The sequence below is a fragment of the Nycticebus coucang genome, chromosome 8, assembly GCF_027406575.1.
Source record: "Nycticebus coucang isolate mNycCou1 chromosome 8, mNycCou1.pri, whole genome shotgun sequence".
NCBI classification, from domain to species: domain Eukaryota; kingdom Metazoa; phylum Chordata; class Mammalia; order Primates; family Lorisidae; genus Nycticebus; species Nycticebus coucang.
The window spans coordinates 89,952,164-89,971,886 of NC_069787.1; the positions used below are offsets into that span (position 1 = coordinate 89,952,164).

The window sequence follows — 19,723 nt, forward strand, 5'->3', positions numbered from 1 at the left end:
AAAAGCTGGAAACCACCCAAAGGCCCAATAATGATGGCAAAGTCAATAATTCAACAAAGCAGAACCCTGTGCAACTATTAAAAAAATGGCGTTAATACAGTTTTCCATAGCATTGGAACACTGTGTGGTTACCTTTGGGGATGGAATTTTAGATAATCTGTTTCTTTTTGTAGACTTTTCACACTTCCCAAGTTTTTACCAATGAGCAGGTGTTACTTTAATGATGAGAACAACAAAGGCTGTTTTAGAAAATGGACTTTGTCGACACAAGTCGCGAGGGACCCTCCTGTGGGCCATGGGCACAGGATGCCACACTGTTCCCTGAATGACCCAGGTATCCCTTTTTAGCTGAAGTAGCAATGACCAACCCAGGTAACTTGCGTTGGGGCCTGCATCCCTTCCTGGGTGATCATCTGTAGGCTGTCAAGAGATCTCCTTTAACTTGATCACATGAGAACTGGGACATTACCATGTGGCACACCAGGCTACAGAGGAGACACCCAGAAATGATAGATTGGCTGTGTCCATAGTGACTTGGACTCATTGACGTCTTCAGGGCTCTTTGTGAGGAGGTGGGCGTTAGTACTGACACTTGGCAGACGGGGAAACAGAGCTTCCAAGAGGCCATGCTAGTGGCCAAAGCGCATCTGACTGGTTATGCAGCAGAACTGGATTAAAGTGAATGACTTCTCCCCATCTAGTGTATTTCCAGCTCTAGTGCAAAACCCCACTCTGCCTGTGCTGAGCTCAAAGTCAGAGGCAAGCTGGAGAGAGGAACGAAACCAGCACCCACGGGATTGCTATTTCCCCCTCATGTGGCATGTTCCCAGAGGAGCACTCTTGGACTACACACGAAAGCAATAAATATACATGATACTTCTATGATGTGCTAAACTCAACAAGGGCATACGGCATTCCAGGCAGATCCTGGCCTGTCGCCAAAGTCCTCAACCGTTCAGCAGACGAATGTTAAAGTAGTGTCAACTTTGAGTCTGGAAAGGAGAAAATATTCCAAATGTCTGATGTGTAAAAGGGCATCAGGGCTGCTTTTGTTGGGTAGGCCTCAATTTTGAGTTCTATGTGGAATTAGTGGTGTCCTGAAGGCCAAGGTTTTAAGCTTGAGGTTTGCAGAGGAGCAGTAATACGCACGTTAGCTCCAGAGAACACAAACAGTTGATTCCTGGTAAGCAGGCAATGGTTTACACCAGCACCTCTCACAGGGTGTGTGTGACCTTGGCATCTTGGCCCAACTTTGCCTGGGTAACACATGAACTGTGATCTGTGAACAAACCCACCAGGACACCAACATAGATGCATGAGGACTAAGGCTGCAGAGGGAGGCAGATATCTAGGCATGTGCCCTGCACAGAGGCAGCTGCGACCCCAGAACAAGAAGAGGCTGTCTCCCTGCTCTGCACATCGGCAGACGGAGTCAGAGCCCATGCCAATGTGCCTGTTTGTAGCTGGCCAGATAGCACGTCTCTCTTCATTGTGATTTCACACCTTCACACTGTAGCCCAGAACATACGTGCACGTACATGCTGCCAAGTTTCATGAAAGAATACTTATCTTATGATGTATAATGCATATGAAAACTTTCTTTCTTTTTTTTTTGTAGAGACAGAGTCTCACCTTATTGCCCTTGGTAGAGTGCTGTGGCGTCACACAGCTCACAGCAACCTTCAACTCCTGGGCTTAGGCGATTCTCTTTTCTCAGCCTCCCGAGTAGCTGGGACTACAGGCGCCCGCCACAATGCCTGGCTAGAAAACTTTCTTTTAAAAAATGCTACTTGCAGGCTCGGCGCTTGTAGCTCAGTCGAGGTAGGGCACCAGCCGCATACACTGGAGCTGGCAGGTTTGAATCCAGCCTGGGTCTGCCAAACAACTACAACCAAAAAAAAAAAAAAAAAAAAAAAAAAAAAAAAAATATATATATATATATATATATATATATATATATAGCTGGGTGTTGTGGCGGGCACCTGTAGTCCAAGCTACTTGGGAGCCTGAGGCAAGAGAATGGCTTAAGCCCAAGAGTTTGAGGTTGCTGTGAGCTGTGATGCCACAGCACTCTACCCAGGGCAACAGCTTTAGGCTCTGTCTCCAAAAAAAAAAAATGCTACTTGCAAACCACGAGCAGTGGTAGCCCATGATTTGAAAAGTACAGCTGTAACATAATGTTTACTAAAGGCATACCACAGCCAGGCACCATACATTTGCATTCATTATCCTCCCTGAATCTTCACTCTTACCAACCTTGTGATTTGGATTATCATCCCCATTTTACAGATGAGACAACTGAGACTTAAGTAAATTACTGCCCAAAGTCATACCTTGGTAGCAGATGTGGTAGTTAGTATCCAAGCAGGGACTTGAACCAAGGGCTTAGGGCAGGACCCAAATGCTTGGTCATCTGACTATATCACCTCAATTGATGAAATTCAGGGCTTCCTTTAGGTCTGTCCCAGAGCATGCGCCTTCTCCAAGTTTTGTGGTAAACACTCCTCTCCAGTGCCTGCCATTATTTCTTGAATCAGCTTCATCAGCTCCCCCAGTGTGCGCTGTGTGAGGTGGGGTGGGGGGGCTCCCTAGGGGCTGCTCTCTGCTTTGCTATGGAAAGCAGCTGCTCAAGTCAGCAAGGATTTCTTTTTTTTTTTTTGAGACTGAGTCTCACTATGCTGCCCTCAGTAGAGTGCCATGGCATCACAGTTCACAGCAACCTTTAACTCTTGGGCTTAAGTGATTCTCTTGCCTTAGCCTCACAGGTAGCTGGGATTTTTTTTTCTTGAGGGAGAGGGTGAGAAAAGAAGCCTTCAGTTTGAGAACAGACTGGTCAGTGGCTTGTTTCTGTTTCACTATGAATTCTCTATCTTCTAGGACAGCGGTTCTCAACCTGTGGGTCGTGACCCACAGGAACGGTATAGAAGGGCCATGGCATTAGGCAGGTTGAGAACCACTGCTCTAGGAGGTGATCCTCAGGTCAGGCATGTGTCTAAAGCAGCTGTCACGTGGTTGAGGCCCTCAGACGGGAAGCAGTGGCCAGGACACGTGCAAGTGTCTGGGTTGGTACAACGCTGCCGGCTCGATTACTTGCCAGCCACCTCTTCCATCTCCTGGCTCCCTGGTGGCCCTCTTCTTTCTCTCTCTCCCTTCTGGGCTGGTTCCTAATCCCCAGGGGCCTTTGGTCCAGAGATAGGCTTGTCTGATGAGATGCACAAGGAGTGCCGGGCAGACTAATGATCTGGCTCTGCTGCAGACTCTCAGTGTTTTTCTCAGCATTCATTGGTTAGGGGGCATGGGCCACAGGTCATGAGAAAAGCAGGGCTCAGTGGCTTCTCAGCAGTGGGAGTGCCTGTCCATTTCACAGTTGGCGCTGAGTCCAGCAGCACACAGGACACACAGCATCAGGGGTCACTGAAGGCTAATTCTCAAACTGGAGTGTGCAGCAGAATCACCTAAAGGCTAGTAAAATACAGGCTACTGGGTCCACGCTCGAGGTCAGGTTCGGTAGGTCTGAGGTGGGCCTGGGAACGTGCTGACAAGTGCCAAGTGCTGCTCCTGGGCTGGGAACCAGGAGAAAAGCCTTGATGAGGATTCTAGACAATTTTTCTTTCTTTTTTTTTTTGTAGAGACAGTCTCACGGTACCGCCCTCGGGTAGAGTGCCGTGGTGTCACATGGCTCACAGCAACCTCTAACTCCTGGGCTTACGCGATTCTCTTGCCTCAGCCTCCCAAGCAGCTGGGACTACAGGCGCCCGCCACAACGCCCGGCTATTTTTTTGTTGCAGTTTGGCCGGGGCTGGGTTTGAACCCGCCACCCTTGGCATATGGGGCCGGCGCCCTACCCGCTGAGCCACAGGCGCTGCCCTAGACAATTTTTCTTTTCATGCTTCTTTGATATCTAGGGTGGGACCTCTGCCCTCTACTGGCTGGTTCACCCTTTAAGTTCGTGCACTGCAAGTTTTGAAATAAGAGAAACTTAAAACCCATTAGCCTGGCTGGGAGAGCCCAACAGCCTTCCGGAGATGCCAACCTCGCACAGGTGTTTAATGTTCGTTAATTTACCTCACCAGAAAGGTTTCTGTGTCAGGATGGTGGACTTTAAGTATGCAGCCTCGCCAGGTGAGCAAAAGCTGGTAACACTTTGGGCTTTCCCAGGAAGGAAGTATGGTATTATAAAGACAAAACGGTCTGACTGAAGGGACACTTGGCATGTGCGTTTCCACCCGAATGTACTTTGCGTACACGTCACCAAGCCCATGCAAATATGCAGATCTGCTTACGCCTAAGCCTTTTGCATGTTCACTCTGGTTTCTATGACACAAACCTGAAGATGACAGATGGAAAGGAACCTGGAGATCCCCTAATTCAACACACGACATCTATATTTTTCATTTCCACTCCCAAAAGCTCACGTTCTGAAAGACTGGCCACTGCTGTTCATTTTCCCATGAGTGCACCATTTAGCGTTGTCAGAGCTGCTGTGCCACCCTTGTGCAGAGAGATGTCCTTTTTCATTACATCTAGAAATGCTGAGGAGAGTTCAGGGAGCCTTTTCTTTCTGTGTGGACACTAGGCTGGGAACCAATCACCATGTTGCAAATGACTGCCAGGGTCTCAGTCATGGTGGTCTCAGAAAAATGTTATCAGTTGCAACAAAAATGAAAACTGATATAGGAAAAACATAGGAAACCTTGGAGTATTCTTATCTTCTAAGTACAGCAGGCTTGAGAGCTGGGGTACATTCATTATTTCCAGCTAAAGGGCTTGTAAAAGCCCAGAGGTAGGGTGGTGCCTGTGGCTCAAGGAGTAGGGCGCCGGTCCCACATGCCAGAGGTGGCGGGTTCAAATGCAGCCCTGGCCAAAAACCAAAAAAAAAAAAAAAAAAAAAGCCTGGAGGTAGAATCGTACAGGGTGTCTGAAGGAACCTCTTTCTCTGGGAAAGATAAATATAGTATGTTCGAGCTTAAATTATGAGTTTCTATTTTTAAGATTCAAAAAAAATTCAATGCACCTTCAGCACTACTTACTGCATTTCTTAGAAATTCCATGGGGATGTTATGGAATTGAGATTAAAAGAACCAGGCTTTTAGAAATTAAAGAAATGTGTGTGAAGATGGAGTCTTTTCAGCCTCCTTCCCCTAGAGGGCGGGCCAGAGCTGCAGCACCCTTCCCTCGGGGCCTGATTCAGGGTCTTAAAAAAGGCATGTGGAGAACAAGCGCTATAAGCTAGATCTAAAACTGCATTTAAAAAAAAGACTTAGGACCTCAACCTTGACTCTACAGCACGGATAACACAGCAGAAGCAAGTCAGAGTTAACTTAGAGAGAACGCAGACTTCTTTGATTAAACACCTGAGGGATGATCTTTCTCAGCTCTCATGGCTTAACACCAGAGGCGCGTGCTCCACAAAGCAATGGGCCAGGACGGGGTGGAGGTTTTCTGCACTTTCCTACGGCTGGACTTTGCTTGTGGTGGTTGGGCAGAGGAAAATGGGTCTCCCCCAACCTCCCACTCCAGGAGCAAACTCTACAGACTTGATTTTTCCAGTAGCAACTGAGAGCCCAACACCATCAAGGAATCAATTCAGGCTGCTGACAGCCAAGGGAGAGGCCTGGTGGGGTGACACCATAGGTGTCCTTTAAGGAGAACGAGATGTAAAAGCCTCATTCAAGAGAGAGAGCAATGAAACAGACACTCACCCAGAGAAAATGCAAGCAGACTATGGACAGCCTGAGGGTAACACGGCCAGAGATGAGAGCTAAAGCAGAACAGCTTTGGAAAAACTTTATTGCATTTTGTTTCCATGTGGAAGCACTGACAGAATTGAAGAGGCAGCATGTTCCACTTTTCTGAAAAAAAATCACATGGCTAGATCAACTTTCTCCCTACCCAGGACCAGATTGAATGTATTATCCCCCAACCCCATCCCAAGCAAAAGCTAAAAAAGGGGGTTTGTGGCAATTGTTTAAAAAACAATGTGTGAGAGGTGACAGATGATCAGTATGGGGATCTGTTATCTTTGCAGGGAAAGGCACTTCCTGCCTCCCTCCTCTCCCTGTCTCCACCACCTCTTTCAAAGACCAACACAGGGATCACCTCCCAAGCGGAAAGCCTGTTCCCCTCAGTGTGGCAGGCTCAGGTGTATTGACAATTCTAGTGAGTGGGACGGCCACCTGTCAAAAGGGTTGGGGGCTGTAACGTTACCCCAGCATCAGGGTCAACCCTATGCTAGGACAACAGCCTCCCAGGTTAAGATACAGATTAAGACATGAGTATGTGTACATTTATGGGTCTTAAATATCAGAAAGTGACCCCATTTTGGAGGGTTACAAACTGAGAAGGGGGTAGATGACAGGGCCATAGGTGTTGGGCATCGAGGCCTGTTAATTCTGTTACCCTCAGAATTCACACTACTTAACTGAAATCTTGCTGGGGAAGGGAGGTGGGACGGTAAGAAGTAGTAGATGTAACAAAGGAAAATGTAGCTTGCCTGAAATTGCATGATTTTTTTTCTCTTTGATTGTATAAGGCATTTTGAACTGCAAAAACTTCTTTTGTCACACACTTCCAAATAATCAGAGGGAATATAATTGCTGATTCCAATACAAATAAGACCCCTTTTATCTCTCTCCCAGCACCCCCCAAATCATTCTACACCCCAAGCCCATAAAGTACAAGGCAGGCAATTGATTTTGTGAATTAGGAGGCAAACTGTGTCCACTTAGGGGCGGAGGCCACTGTGCAAAGTGCCCTTGCGAAGGCTCCTGCCCTGATCCTGCCCCTCCTGGGCTTCAGAGGATAAGCATCCATCTTCAGTGAGGTTTTAAGTCACACTGGGGGGCCTGCCACGGCCTCCGGGGCAGTGGGAGGTCAGGCCCTTCCTGGTTTTCCTACGCATCCCCCACCAGGCGTCCAGACTGGTCCATCCACGCGCATCACGTCTCAGTTAGTAGAAGTGGGCACAGCTGGGAGACTGCACCCTCCACATTAGTCATGCCAGACAGACAGCAGAGAGGAAACCAGAGGCCAGAGAAGTGATTTTAAAAGAAAAAAAAAAAGAGTAGCTTCGGTCACCAAAAAAATTGAAAGATGATTTTTAAAAAATAAAACATGGGGCTTTTTTTTCTCTGTAATGCTCAGCCATTTTACTTGAGACATAAAAAAAGTTTTAAGAGTAGTTGTTTTGCTTTTTCTGTTTAAACATTCATGTGAACAGACTGGACGGTAGTGCTGTGATGTGGTTTGTGTCTGAGTGGCAATGCTGGTCAGGGTCCTTCAGACCACATACTGGTACGGGTCTGCCTTCCCTTGGTCTGGCGTGGCAAAGGGGCTGGCCCAGCCTAGAGAGAAGGGATGGCCAAAAACGGCTTTCATGTTCATCCATTTTGTTTTTTTAGCCCATCTTCTCTCTTCCTTTTTCAATTGTTCTATTCCCTGAAAACAAGAACAATCATACTTTCAGTCAAGTACTTCATTGCTGTGATTTCTGGGGAGGGATGGCCATAGCTTGAGGTGAATGGAGTACATGCTTCCTTTGTAAAGCAATAAGACTAGCTACACAGTACATCTTTCTCCTCTTTTTCTCATAAAAAATACTACTAAAAAAATCATACTTTTTTTGGTGGGCACACATCTACCCATTTACCTCCAAGAAAGGAGGGGAAAATGAGCAAAATTAGCAGGCGCCTAAGCCATTGTTCCTAATTATGCCGATCCGGTGTGTTTTAAGTCAACAAGCACATCATCTTATCCAGACTTGGGTCCTCACTGGGCTCTGCAGAGGGGCTTCTAACGACCCCAGAGCTGGGCTGTGCATGGGTGTGCTGTGAAGGCTTTGGCGTGAGAAGCCTCAGAGCTGGTGGGAGAGCTCACAATCATGGTAACCAACGACGGCCATTATTCTGGGATTGGTTCCTAAGAAGTCTGAAGCTACTGTGACCAATTTGTAGACCAAAAAAAGAAAAAAAAAAGAAAGAGTAACAGATCAAATTACTGCTCTGGCGCTGTGAGTCTCGCCAGCCTGGGGAATCAGGAAGCACCGGCTTAGTGGGGCTGAGGAGACACGTCTGAAGAGGTCAAGCAGGAGCGAGAGACCACAGGTGAGGGGAGAAGTCACCACACAGGAGGAAGGAAAGGGATTAGTGTAGTTAGAGGGTGGCACGGCCAGGCCAGTCAGCCTCCGTCATGGCAGGGTCTCTGATGCTCCCTGGGGAGAAGCACGGCCGAGACTGATGCAGCAGCAGCAGCTGTCCCACAGCCTCTGCTGCTTCCCCTGCTAAGTCTCATGGGGGAAAAGGGGCTGAGGGGAAGCTGCTTCCTCCTTTCTTCAGATGGAGCTGGTCAGCTGCCAGAGGGGGTGACCAAAGGGCAGGGCAGGGCCTGAGAATGGGGCCGCTGCTCAGAGGGATAGGAAAGCAGCAGCCTGGTGGGAGCTTGGCCAGGTGTCTGTCTGCTGTGGTGTCTGGTGAGGTGGGGCCTGGGGGGCAGCCAAAGGGGCTGGGAAGGTACAGGGAAGGGGAAGACACCTTTGCTCACTGCTGCAGGGCCTGGCATTACTTTCTCCTTTCCTCTCCAACTTGATCCCTTTAGGAATGGCCTTGACAGGGAGGAAACTAGGACTTGTGCCATGGGAGTTTGCCTTCTGGATCTCCCAGACCAAGGCCTGCATGGCCCAGCAGTGTCCCTGCAGCAGGTAGGGCCTGATAGTCACCTCCCAGGTCCCTTGGAAATCTTACAGGTCTTACTCAGAGAAGTTGATCATATTTACTGCTTGGATACACAGCTGGATCTACACCACTAGCTACAATTTTTACAAAAACTCTTTTGCAATGATATTATTTCTAATAAAAGTTGGCCCCCAACCCTCTAAACCACCAGGAACTCCCACAGATCCAAACAACAGTGCCCTGGCCCACTGCCTTGTTACTCCCACGGGAGGGCAGCCCAGCACAGCGATGAGGACTGTCTTCCTGAAGCCTGCATCTAAAGCTGACTACCCAACAGGCCCAATGCCCCCACCCAGTGCCCTTAGACCACAACTGAGAGCTGCTGCTGGGGGGACCTCAGGACATGGACCACAACCTCACAACTCCCCTCTGCACACTTCAAGCTGTGTTGCTCCTTCTACCTTAAGCCCCTTATCTGGACCCCAAGCCAAGAAAGAAAGAAACATCCACACTGTGGCCTTGGATTGACAACCTTGAGGCTTTCACACTCAAGAAGGTCAGGAGGTGGCTGGAGGGGTACCAGAAGAGTGGCTCTAGTCTAGCCAAACCAGTAGCTTCAAAGCTCCCACAGAAGAAGCTGTGGGCAGGATGGGAGAGGGTGGGAAGAAGGCAGAAGAGAGAGAGCCAGGGCTGGACCAACCAGAGGTGACCCAGGGGCCAGGCAAGAGCCTGCTGCCCTGGGGCTAAAGGCAGACCTGGCCCTAGCTGCATTAGGATACCCTGTTGACCAGCCCGTCACCAAGCCTGTGGGCCTGAGATGAGAAGGCTGTCCTCAGTGCCTAGTGAAGTGCTCAACACAGAGCAGTGTGTAAGGAAGGACCATCAGAGGGGATGGAAGGAATCGTGACAAAGAGCCTTTCAGTCAAGGCTGCCGGGCCCCATTCCTGGCATGATCTGCCGTGGCTGCCCCAAGGCTGGAGGACTTGTGTATGTAAGAAGGCCCAAGCGTCAGTGCAAATGAAAACTATGCCCTGTGCACAGGGGCCTGGCTGCTGGGCTCTCAGGTCTGGCCTTGAGTAGCCTTACTAGCAACACTGTCCCTGGAGCCCACCCCAGCCCGAGGCGCACTGGTGGTGGGCAGGGCCACCCACTTACCGTCTCATCCGTGCAGATGGAGTGCACCTGGGTCCCAAACATCACTGATGTGAAAATGAGGAAGAGCAGCCCCTCAAAGCACAGCAGGATGAGGAGGATGACCGTGGTGGGTGGAGAGAAGGAGCTGCACTCTGAAAGAGAAGGAACATGTGGGGTCTGGGGCTGCCACCCACTGCCTGCTGCTCAAGCTTGCTGCCCTGGCCCTGCGTCTGGACCTTGGCAGGGATCATCCTGGGTTGCCGCTGGCCTCTCACTCCCTCAGGGTCACGCTTCCCTTTAACACAATCATTCCTTGATTACTGTCCCTGGTGCCAAGCACATGGAAGGGACTCTTTACTGAGGCATGAAGGCCTGATGACACCATGGGAGACCCTTCCCTCCCCGGAGAGTACACTACAGGACACGGGAGGAGAGGCCTGCTGGGCCTGCTCTCTCGTGTGGCTTTTCTGGGCGTTCCTATATGGGGAGCTGCCCTTCTCTGCACCTCCACCTGCTCACAGGTGACAGGGAAGTGCAGATCTGGAGGATCATTGGTGGCTTTGGCAGAAGGGAGTCTCACTGCCAGTGTTCACCCTGACTACAATGTGAGTAGTGCCCTCTTCAGGGTCATCTGGATCACTGAAACCTTTAGGCTCCGAGGCTGGGAGTCAACCAGAAGAAGAGATGTGGGCCAGAGTAGGTACTTTCACTGTCCTGTCTCCTTCCGTGAGCCCACCCTAACCTGGGGTGTGACATGAGGCAAACCTCCACCCTCTCCAGGTCCCTACCCATCCACTGTAAAGCAGGGAGGTTTGACTAGAGGTGTGATTTGATTTTAAGCAATTGAATCCTTTGTCTGACAAAGTCTAAATCAGAAACCGAGGAGAGGTAAGGTGCTATGGAGGTAGCGAGGGTGAGCAGGGAGGGGAGCCCCTGGAGATGTGGGCCACATGTGGGTAATGGCTAGCCCAGCTCTTGGCACCGATGGCAGAGGCTAGGCCCCATGGTCAGTACTCATACCTGAAGACTCTTGCCCTTGACTGTAGCTGCCCGCTCAGGCAAGCTGGGGTTGTTTGGTTTCCTTCCTCCAGTGCTCAGGCTGGGCTGGGGAGGTCTGATGCTGGAGGGCAGAGTTGAGCTTCTGGTTTTTGGATTTCAGGGAGTAAATGCCCCCTTCCAAGTCACCCTACTGGCTCCCTCACAGGAGTGGTGGGAGAGGAACTGGAGGTCAAGTGTGAGCACATGGGGTGGGGGGAGGGTAAGGAGTGTCTCATCTAAATGCTTTTGTCTCCTCCTGGAAACTTGGTTCCTTGCTGGGCAGGGCTTAGCCAGGGTGGCCTACCAGTCTGATAGGCTTGTCTTGGGTGGCCTTGGTCTAGGCAGGGTGCTGAGAAGAACTAAGGTTCTGAAGTCTGGCAGACAGGGCAGAGTGTGAATCCTGACAGCAACTCCTGATTGAGCTCTAACGCTGATGCTACTACTCACGGTCTGTCCCTGCCCCGTCCTTCCTAGCCCTTGCATTGTGGATTACCTGTTTCCTTCTGTACTGCTTTCAGACCTGCCTCTTCCATACACTTCCCACTGCAGGAGGACAGGAACTTTGTGTTGTTCAGGTGTGAATGGACAAGACAAAGTTCCTGACAACAAAAGAATCTGGGCAAGAGATTTGGGCTTTCTGAGATTTTGTTTTCCCTTCTGTACAGGGGAATTCATGAGTACACAAACATGTTCAATGGACAGAGGCACCTTCCTCCTCCTCACCTGCCTTGACTACCCTGGAGCTAGAGGCAGAGCCCAGGGCCGTGACCTGTTCTTTCTCCTTCCAAAGCTATAAGCATCCTTCCCCACCCTGGGATAAGCCCCAGGAATAAGAAATGGGAACCAGATCCAGGGATTGTAGAACCACTCCCTAACCCTTCTTCAAACATCAACTCAAGGCATCTGCATTCCGGGGGGTGGGGAGATGGTGGAGTGTAAATGCTGCCCCCTCTCACATAAGCTCCTATGGCCCTAGAGCTCCACTAGGGCCAGGAATAATGGCAGTAACTGTCAAGGCCTCCACTTTGGGACTGTCTGTGCCCTTCTAGTCTAACTGACATAAGAGCTGGGTGTCTGAAACCCACTCAGACAGGAATCTTGACGAAAGGCAATTAAGAGTGTGGCTGGGAGGATGTTAGCCATTGGTATCAGCCAGATAAGAAATCTCGCTCCATACCTAGGCTTGAATTGTAGCCCTCTTCTTAGCTGGGTGATCTTGGGAACTCGCTCAACCTCTGTGAGCCCTAGCTTGTGTCAACTGCAAAGTGGGGAGTGCTTTCCTACTGTGCAGGCTTATTGTAAAGGGCAAAACAAAGCAGTGTTCAAAAAGCCCTTTGTGCCATGCCTGGCTCCTGGTAGGCATTAATAAAATGGTCCTTGTTGGCACCATTCCAAAGACAGGGACATTGTACCTCATCAACAGTCTCTGTCACTCCCATCACTGCCCAAATCTGTTAATCTGATGACAGGTGGGAGGTGTTTGAGATGATAAAATGTGTTTGTTAAGACTCCCCTATCAAGTTGCCAAGGCCACATGTGGAATTGGTCGGGCTCTGCAGAGCCTGTGTGCACTTCTAGAATGTTCACCAAGCTATTCAGAACTTGTTGGCAGCTGACCCTGCTATGCAGAATGGCAAGTTCTGCAGATGCCCATTTGCCCCCACCCTCCTCTCCTCTCCCTACAGTCCTCCAGCCTGACACCCCCTGCTCCAGCTTATGCCAGAACTATGGCAAGAAAATTCTGAAGTTGGAATGTACAGGGAGAGCAAAAGTTCTGAAGATGGTAAAAATGAGAAAGGGACTCTCTGAGGGAAAAGCAGAGAAAATACGATGTTCCTTGCTCAAGATATCTGTCCCACAGATTGTGAGTACGGAAGACTCACAGCCCACAGGTGGCCTCTTATTTCTTTTTCTCCAGCATCTGTTTTTTCCCTTTAGGATTTGTGTCATCTTCTGGCTGAGTTCCTTCCTCAGCATGTGCACATTTAAATGGAATAATTCTAAAGAAAATCAATTTGTCTACAATCTTGATGTAAATTAATGATTCAATATAAACTATGAACAATGGTTAAAAAACCACCACCACAAAAAACCAAATTAACAAAACTCTCTGTGTCCTAGCCAAAAAGTTAAAAATGGATCTCTGCAAGATTGGGAAAAAAATGACCTTTGATTAAAGTGCTTTGCTTGAAGACACAGAAGCAAAAGGTCTCTCCTAGCACGGCTCCCCCCACTGGAACTCGCCTCTGTGCTTACGTGGGGCTTGCAGTCTCCCTGGGCACGCTCAGTCCAGACTTACTACTTTACCTGTTGTACTGACTTTAAGGGACTGCGTTTTTGCATGAAGAGAGTTTCGGGCCTCTGCTGTTTCTTCCCTGTTCAGTCCATAGGCTTGCAGGAGATCTAATAAAACGAGGTTGGCCCCTGGCACCATGAAGGAAGCCAAGAGCCTCCCTGCCCCCCACTTGGGTCACACATCTGCCCTGGAGCAGGAAGAGAAGCCCTGGCACATACTCACTTGTCCAATCTTCTTCAAAGCAATGCAGGAAGTGGAATCCCACCATGATGAGGGCGTGCAAGGAAATGAGAGCTATGTACATCTGAAACAGGAAAGCAGTGTGGAGACCATTGTTGTGAGAACTCTTTGACCTCGAAGGCTCCTGGGACATAGGCTCTCAGAATCTCCCACTCAGGAATACTTAACTAGGCAGAGGCCTGACCTCAAGGGGGTCAGAATGACATCTGGTGATTCTCCCCATGGTCCATGCCCCTCAGCACTGGGTCTGACATGAGCAGCCATCCTTGGGAGGATGTGGAGCCAGAATGGAAATGAAGTCCAGGCACTAGGCAGTCTGGGCTGTCTGGGTGGGCGCCAGACCTGCTGCTTCTTAAAAAAGTCAGGGTGCTGACTGCTGATGGCCCTCCTAGTCCTTGCACTAAATTCCTCCTATCTGCAACTTGGGAATTAAAGACATTACCAAAACTACCTTCTTGAGCCACTTAGATTCAACACTTGGGATAAGAACCAGAACACAGGGTGGTGCCTGTGGCTCAAGGGAGTAGGGTGCCAGCCCCATATGCTGGAGGTGGCGGGTTCAAACCCAGCCCTGGCCAAAAACTGCAAAAACAAAAACAAAAACAAAAAACAGAACATAGCATTTGAGCATAACTAATCATGCTGAAATCAATTTCCTAAATGCTCAAGTGAAGGAACAGGACCTTGACCCAGGGAGACCTTTGGCAGGAAGTCAGAGATCTACAGGGCTAGGCAGTATTCTGAACAGCAGCAAAGAACATCATAAATGCTGAGAATTTTCTTTTCTTTTTTTTTTTTTGTAGAGACAGAGTCTCACTTTATGGCCCTCGGTAGAGTGCCATGGCCTCACCCAGCTCACAGCAACCTCCAACTCCTGGGCTTAAGCGATTCTCTTGCCTCAGCCTCCCGAGTAGCTGGGACTATAGGCACCCGCACAACGCCCAGCTATTTTTTGGTTGCAGTTTGGCGGGGGCTGGGTTTGAACCCTCCACCCTCGGTATATGGGGCCGGCGCCTTACCGACTGAGCCACAGGCGCCGCCCAATGCTGAGAATTTTCAAAGGAACAAAGTGCTCCATTGCTTTGCAAAGAGTGGGGCAGAATTTGGAAGGTGACTTACTGTAAACAGGACGAAGTACTTCTGGTTGTTCTCGCCGACACAGTTATTAACCCAGGGACAGTGGTGGTCCATCTTGCGAATGCACCGCTTACAAACACTGAAATAGGCCACAAGTCAGATCTTTAGGCATCCTCACAGTGTTGGGAGGGCCCCCAGGGAACCGTGACCCATGGATGCAGCTCCACTGCTCTGAAATGGCTGCCTCGGCCACTGCCAGGGGGTTTGCTGGGTGTATGTTGCAAGGGGTTTAGAAGGCAGAGTCAGAACCCCTAGGGTCACAGTCATTCCAAACAGGGGGACAGAGTCATTCATCTTCAAGGTCTCTCATCTTGTTTAACATAAGTAGGATGTAACTGGCATGGCTGAGACAGAAGCTGCTCTCCTGAGGTAATGTGGAACTTAGAATTTGGTTTACTGAGGGAAAGAATGAAGAAATAGTTTGGAAAACTTGACCTAGTGGGCTACGATACAGAAAACAGTTACTTATTTTCCCTGAAGACCAAACAACCAAGGGAGGGGTAGGAGTTCCTGATGCACTACTGTGTGCTACCAGGGAGGGCATGGCACCTCTCCCCTAGAGCGACAAAGGGAAGGGCTATTTCAGAGTGAGGTCAAAGGGTAACAGGAAGGGCTGGGTGCAGTGGCTCACTCCTGTAATCTCACTGCTTTAGGAGGCCAAGGTGGGAGATTCTCTAGACTGGGCTGGCAACATACCAAGACCCCACCTCTAAAAAAAAAAATAAATAAATTAGCCAGGTATGGGAGTGTGTGCCTGTAGTCCCAGCTACTTGGAAGTCTGAAGCAGGAAGATTACTTGAGCTTGAGAGTTGCAGGTTGCAGTGAGCTGTGACTATGCCATTGTACTCCAGTCAGGGCGACAGAGTGAGACCCTATCTCAAAAAACAAAACAAAACAAACAAACAAACAAACAAACAAAAGTTAGAAAAAAAGGACAGCAGGAAGCCCAGTTCCCAGAACCTTATGGCTCTAAGACAATATCGTGCCTAGACAAAGCAGAAAAATCATTTGAGCTTAGCTAACTTTATCTAATTAATTTGCATATTTTTAACTTGTTATTGAGACAGTTTCAAACTTATTTGATAGCAAACATTACTCCCACTCCCCTTGAGACAATCTAATGATATGAAACAAGACTGATGGGAATCTTGAAAGCCGCTGCTTCCCAAACTCCAGTTAGAAAGAGTCATTTGCCAACAGCTGTCCTCATTGAAAATCATTCCATTTTTAAAAATTCATTATTTTAATGAATTTTAGGCTCTGTATCTTTGGGGTATTATTTGTTCGAAACTATTTAAAATATAAATATATACAAGCTTAGAAAGAATATAATTAGATTTTCTTTTAAAGGTTCCTTAGTTCACACCAACTTTTTTCTCCACTAGTTTCCACAACTAACTTTATCTCAGGTTCCTCAAAATGCACACAGTGGACAACGGTGGGCAGACCCTGCAGGAAAGGCTGGGCCTTGGGTCCTTGCTGGATCACACTCACACCACTGTGCTGGCTAACCTCTTGCTGATCACCTGGAATGGCAGGGAAAGCATGTGAGCAGGTCTGCTGGGTGGAGGTGTGGTGGTGTCTGACTTCCAGGGCCCAGGAGCTTGGACCACTCCAAAGAAGTCCTCAGGGCAGGGAACAACCACACCCCAAGGAGATGTGTGCTTTCTAAGCCTGACAGAAACTTTGGTGGCAAGGTAAACCTGGGTCTGCTAAGCTGCCTCAGTCTAACTGGCGAGACCTCAGCCTTTTGGTTTCCCTGTACAGCTATAAGGAACACATGCAAATAGATACCGGGCCTGGCCTAGACAAGTGGTGGGTTCATACTGGTCTTTACCTTTGCTCTTCTCCACAATATCAAAGACCTTGCTAACACAGGTATGTTAGGAATAGGTATATCTCAGAGATGCTGGCTAGGCTCCAGAATCTTCCTGGGGACCAGGAGGGCCAGGTGAGAAACTATGAAAGGGTGACAAATGGAAAGCTAGATACCAACAACTCCATTACCCAGTCCCTGTCTCTCTGCTGCCAATTTAAAAAATACATATATATGCGACTGTGTATACAGAATATATATAGTTAAACTGGTAACACCTGTTCTCAGTAGACAATTTAAAAAGTACAGATAAGTAGACAGTGAAGAGTGAGTTGCTCCTTGTATCCTAGCCCTCAGCCACCAGGCACCATGCTCCCTTCACGAAGCCACTCACCATAGCCCATTTCTTGCATGTTCTTCCTAAGACCATCAGCTCTGGGATTCCTTAATCCCCTCCCCATGCGGGTAACCACCTCTCTGCTCCAGCCTCCTGAGAGTTTCTTCTCCATCTGCACTTATTGTTCAAAGGGTTTTCAAGGGGGTACTCTTGAGGCAGCGTTGGATGAGTGTCAGGGAAGTGCCAAGTGGCCGGACATTCTCTGAAACCTGCCACAAGTTTAAACAAGCTCTCACAGCAAAGCCGTCCTTCACTCCCCTCCCAGCCTCTCTGAAGAGACAAGGCATGAATACCAGGAAGCTGGTTTCCCAATAGGCTGAGTCTCACTGGGCATCCAAATCCTTCAGGGTGAAGGGAAAGTAAATACAATCCACTATAAAAGTTGGTCTAAAATGCTGGTCCCTGAGTTTCCTGTTTGCAAAGATATGAAATGCCAAGTTGGTACTTTTCTCCTTGGGCCAGGTGGCAGCAGACAGTGAGTGGGGTGAGGCCAGCCCACTGTGGCTGGAGGCACTGCTTGGAGGTTGACTTGCTCACAGAAGACTCAGCTTGAATAGCCTAGGGCTAGAGCTTGGAGCACGTAATGGGAAGGCCTGGAGGCAGTTCTTGGAAGGGGGGAGAGAGGCCATTCCATACCCTGTCTGCTCACACAGACTCAGAGCCGGCCTGGTCTCCAGTCACACCTGCTGGCACCTTCCCTGCTGTGGCTGTGGATGGCCTGTGCCTGAAGGACTTTTCTGCATTCTGCTCTGAGGTGCTCTGCTTGGCTTCCCTTGCTCTTGTCTGTGCCCATCACCTGGCATTTCTTTCTAGCACTAATTCCCGCATGTAGTGGATGAGATGCTGTGAGCGAAGTCACAGGGACTGTGCGTGCAATAAGAAATGTCCCACACGGAGGTCGTTTTTGCATCCTGGCCTTCCAAGTTTTTCTGGCCCCTTGCAGTTTCTCAATCACTGTTTCATAAGGCAGCACAGCTACTCTTTGCTTCTTCCTCTAGGTGCTCTACCCCTTTTCGGGGCTCACCTGCAGTCTGCTTCTCTGGAGCTTCTGTGTACTCTCCGGGAAGTATGAGGGCCCTTACTTGAGAGTCAGCTCCAAAGGATTGGAGGGGGTGAGGCTCTCTTGCCCATCCTGGATGATGGCTCAGCACAGAAACACAGCCACTTCCCACGGGGCCTCTGCTTCTCCCTAAAGTAGCACTTACCAAGCGGTATCATGGTGGAGGAGCGTGTCTGCCCTGCCTGGGTGGAGGCTCCTGGGGTCAGTGTCATGTCTAATCTACCCCTGTAAGCCCAGAGCCAAACCCAGGGCCCTGAGTAGAAGGGTCAGTGAATGAAGGGAAAGAGCAAGCCTGGGAAATGAGCTCAATCCCATCAGACTGGGATGCTCCAGTAGGGAAAACAAAAAGAAAACAGCAAGAAGGTACTTCATGTATAGTATTTCATTTTACACCTTATGGGCAGTGACCACAACCATCAGCAAAGAGGACAACCACACCACACGCTGAGGCTGGCCCAGAAACGGCGCTGGGAACGACACTGCAGTGCAGAGGCCACAGTGCATCGAGGGCGGAGCCTCACTTTGAGATCTGGCCAAAGAAACTTAGGCTCTCCAAAGCAGCCTCAGCAGCACTATCCTGATCTCTTAGGGCTGTTGTGAGCACCAAATAATGTTATGTAAACTGCTTACAAAACAAAACTAGTATTGTTTATAAGTAATCACAATCATGAGAAAGACCGAACAACAAGAATGGGCAGGGGCTCTATGCAGCCTGTAACCGTGTCAGCTGCAGTGTATCTGGGGCGCCGAGTGGGATGAGATCTCTGCCTCCTCATGTGAGCACCTAAAGCAGAGCCTCATGCCCAGGCCATCCAGAGCAGCGTACATGGCTCCCACATGCTTTCAAGGTCCTTCTGAACAGGAGAGTGGACATCAAGCTGAACACAGCCTGGCGTTTCAGAGTGTCTTTCCTGGGAGGGAAAGACCCACCCACACACCACAGGGCTGGAAGGAACCTCTACAGGGTGTACCTGTGGACCCACCAGACCAGGGACCAGCAATAGTCTCAAATTCTATGAACTCTGTTGGGCAGGGAGGAGCCAAACAGCTGGGTACGTGTGCCCACGTACCTTAGCCTGAGTGGATGAAACTGACATCAACTTTCTCTAGCCTCTAGCAGCCTCTGGCCTCAATTAACCAGAAACAAACCCAGTTTGTGGAGATTCTGCTTATCCAAAATAATGGGTCCCCACATGGCCTGGGCCACCATGCGCCATCACGAAGGAGCAGTTACCAGCACGCATTCTGAGGCAGAGCTGGCGGCTCTCAGGCATCCTCAGATGAGTCCGTCTGAACCAGCAGATCTTGTTTTGCTCAAGTTGGTTTGTGAGAGGAAAGGAAGAGGTGGTGAGGAAAATGCCAGGCAGGGAGCAGCCAAGGGCACTCAGGGAGGGAAGAGAAAAGAAACACTGTGATGGACAAAAAGTTCTTTTCTACAAAGTTAACACCTCCTAGCTACTGGTCCAGCCTGTATAAACCCAGCACATCCCTAACTCCTTACATTCTCCTACTAACAAGTATCTTCCGCTTGTTGAGCTAGGTGACTCATGCAATTACTCATATTCAGCCTTCACAATGAGCTAGGATGGAATAACTCTTTTTACAGAGGAGAAGGCTGAGGCCCAGAGAGGGGCAGCACCTGGCCTGAGGTCCCACAGTGTGGCTAGGGACCACACGGGACTTCCAACACTGACCTCTGCAACTTCAAGGATGATGCCCAGCCACACTGGGCTACCCAAGGAACCACATAATAAGAAACTGGGTTTTTCTGTTCAGGTGGTGCTTACTTAGAAAACAGCTGGCTCCTTTTCCTGTGGCCGGAAAAGGCTACACTGACACCCCTGTCTCAGGCACAAGAAGCCAGCCTTGAATTAGATCTGAGAAGGAAGCTGATCAGAGACCCAGTCAGGAGACAGCAATCTCCACCAGCCCTAGC

The 19,723-nt window shown here is 49.4% G+C and overlaps 1 protein-coding gene across 7 annotated transcripts in view; it reads right to left on the reverse strand.

The window, feature by feature from the left end:
- ZDHHC3 (zinc finger DHHC-type palmitoyltransferase 3) overlaps positions 1 to 19,723 on the reverse strand; it is a 62,552-nt gene that overhangs the window by 4,304 nt on the left and 38,525 nt on the right. For 3 of the 7 annotated variants that reach the window (XM_053599422.1, XM_053599420.1, XM_053599421.1), the window contains exons 4-7: positions 14,497 to 14,593; positions 13,360 to 13,441; positions 13,149 to 13,244; positions 9,825 to 9,955 (exon numbers count right to left, since the gene is read on the reverse strand). In XM_053599422.1, coding sequence (XP_053455397.1) covers positions 9,825 to 9,955; positions 13,149 to 13,244; positions 13,360 to 13,441; positions 14,497 to 14,593 — 406 coding nt within the window. Of the gene's footprint in view, positions 1 to 5,772; positions 7,438 to 9,824; positions 9,956 to 13,148; positions 13,245 to 13,359; positions 13,442 to 14,496; positions 14,594 to 19,723 lie in introns of those variants that run through there. The other 4 variants (XM_053599423.1, XM_053599424.1, XM_053599425.1 and 1 more) reach the window with 3 other exon arrangements.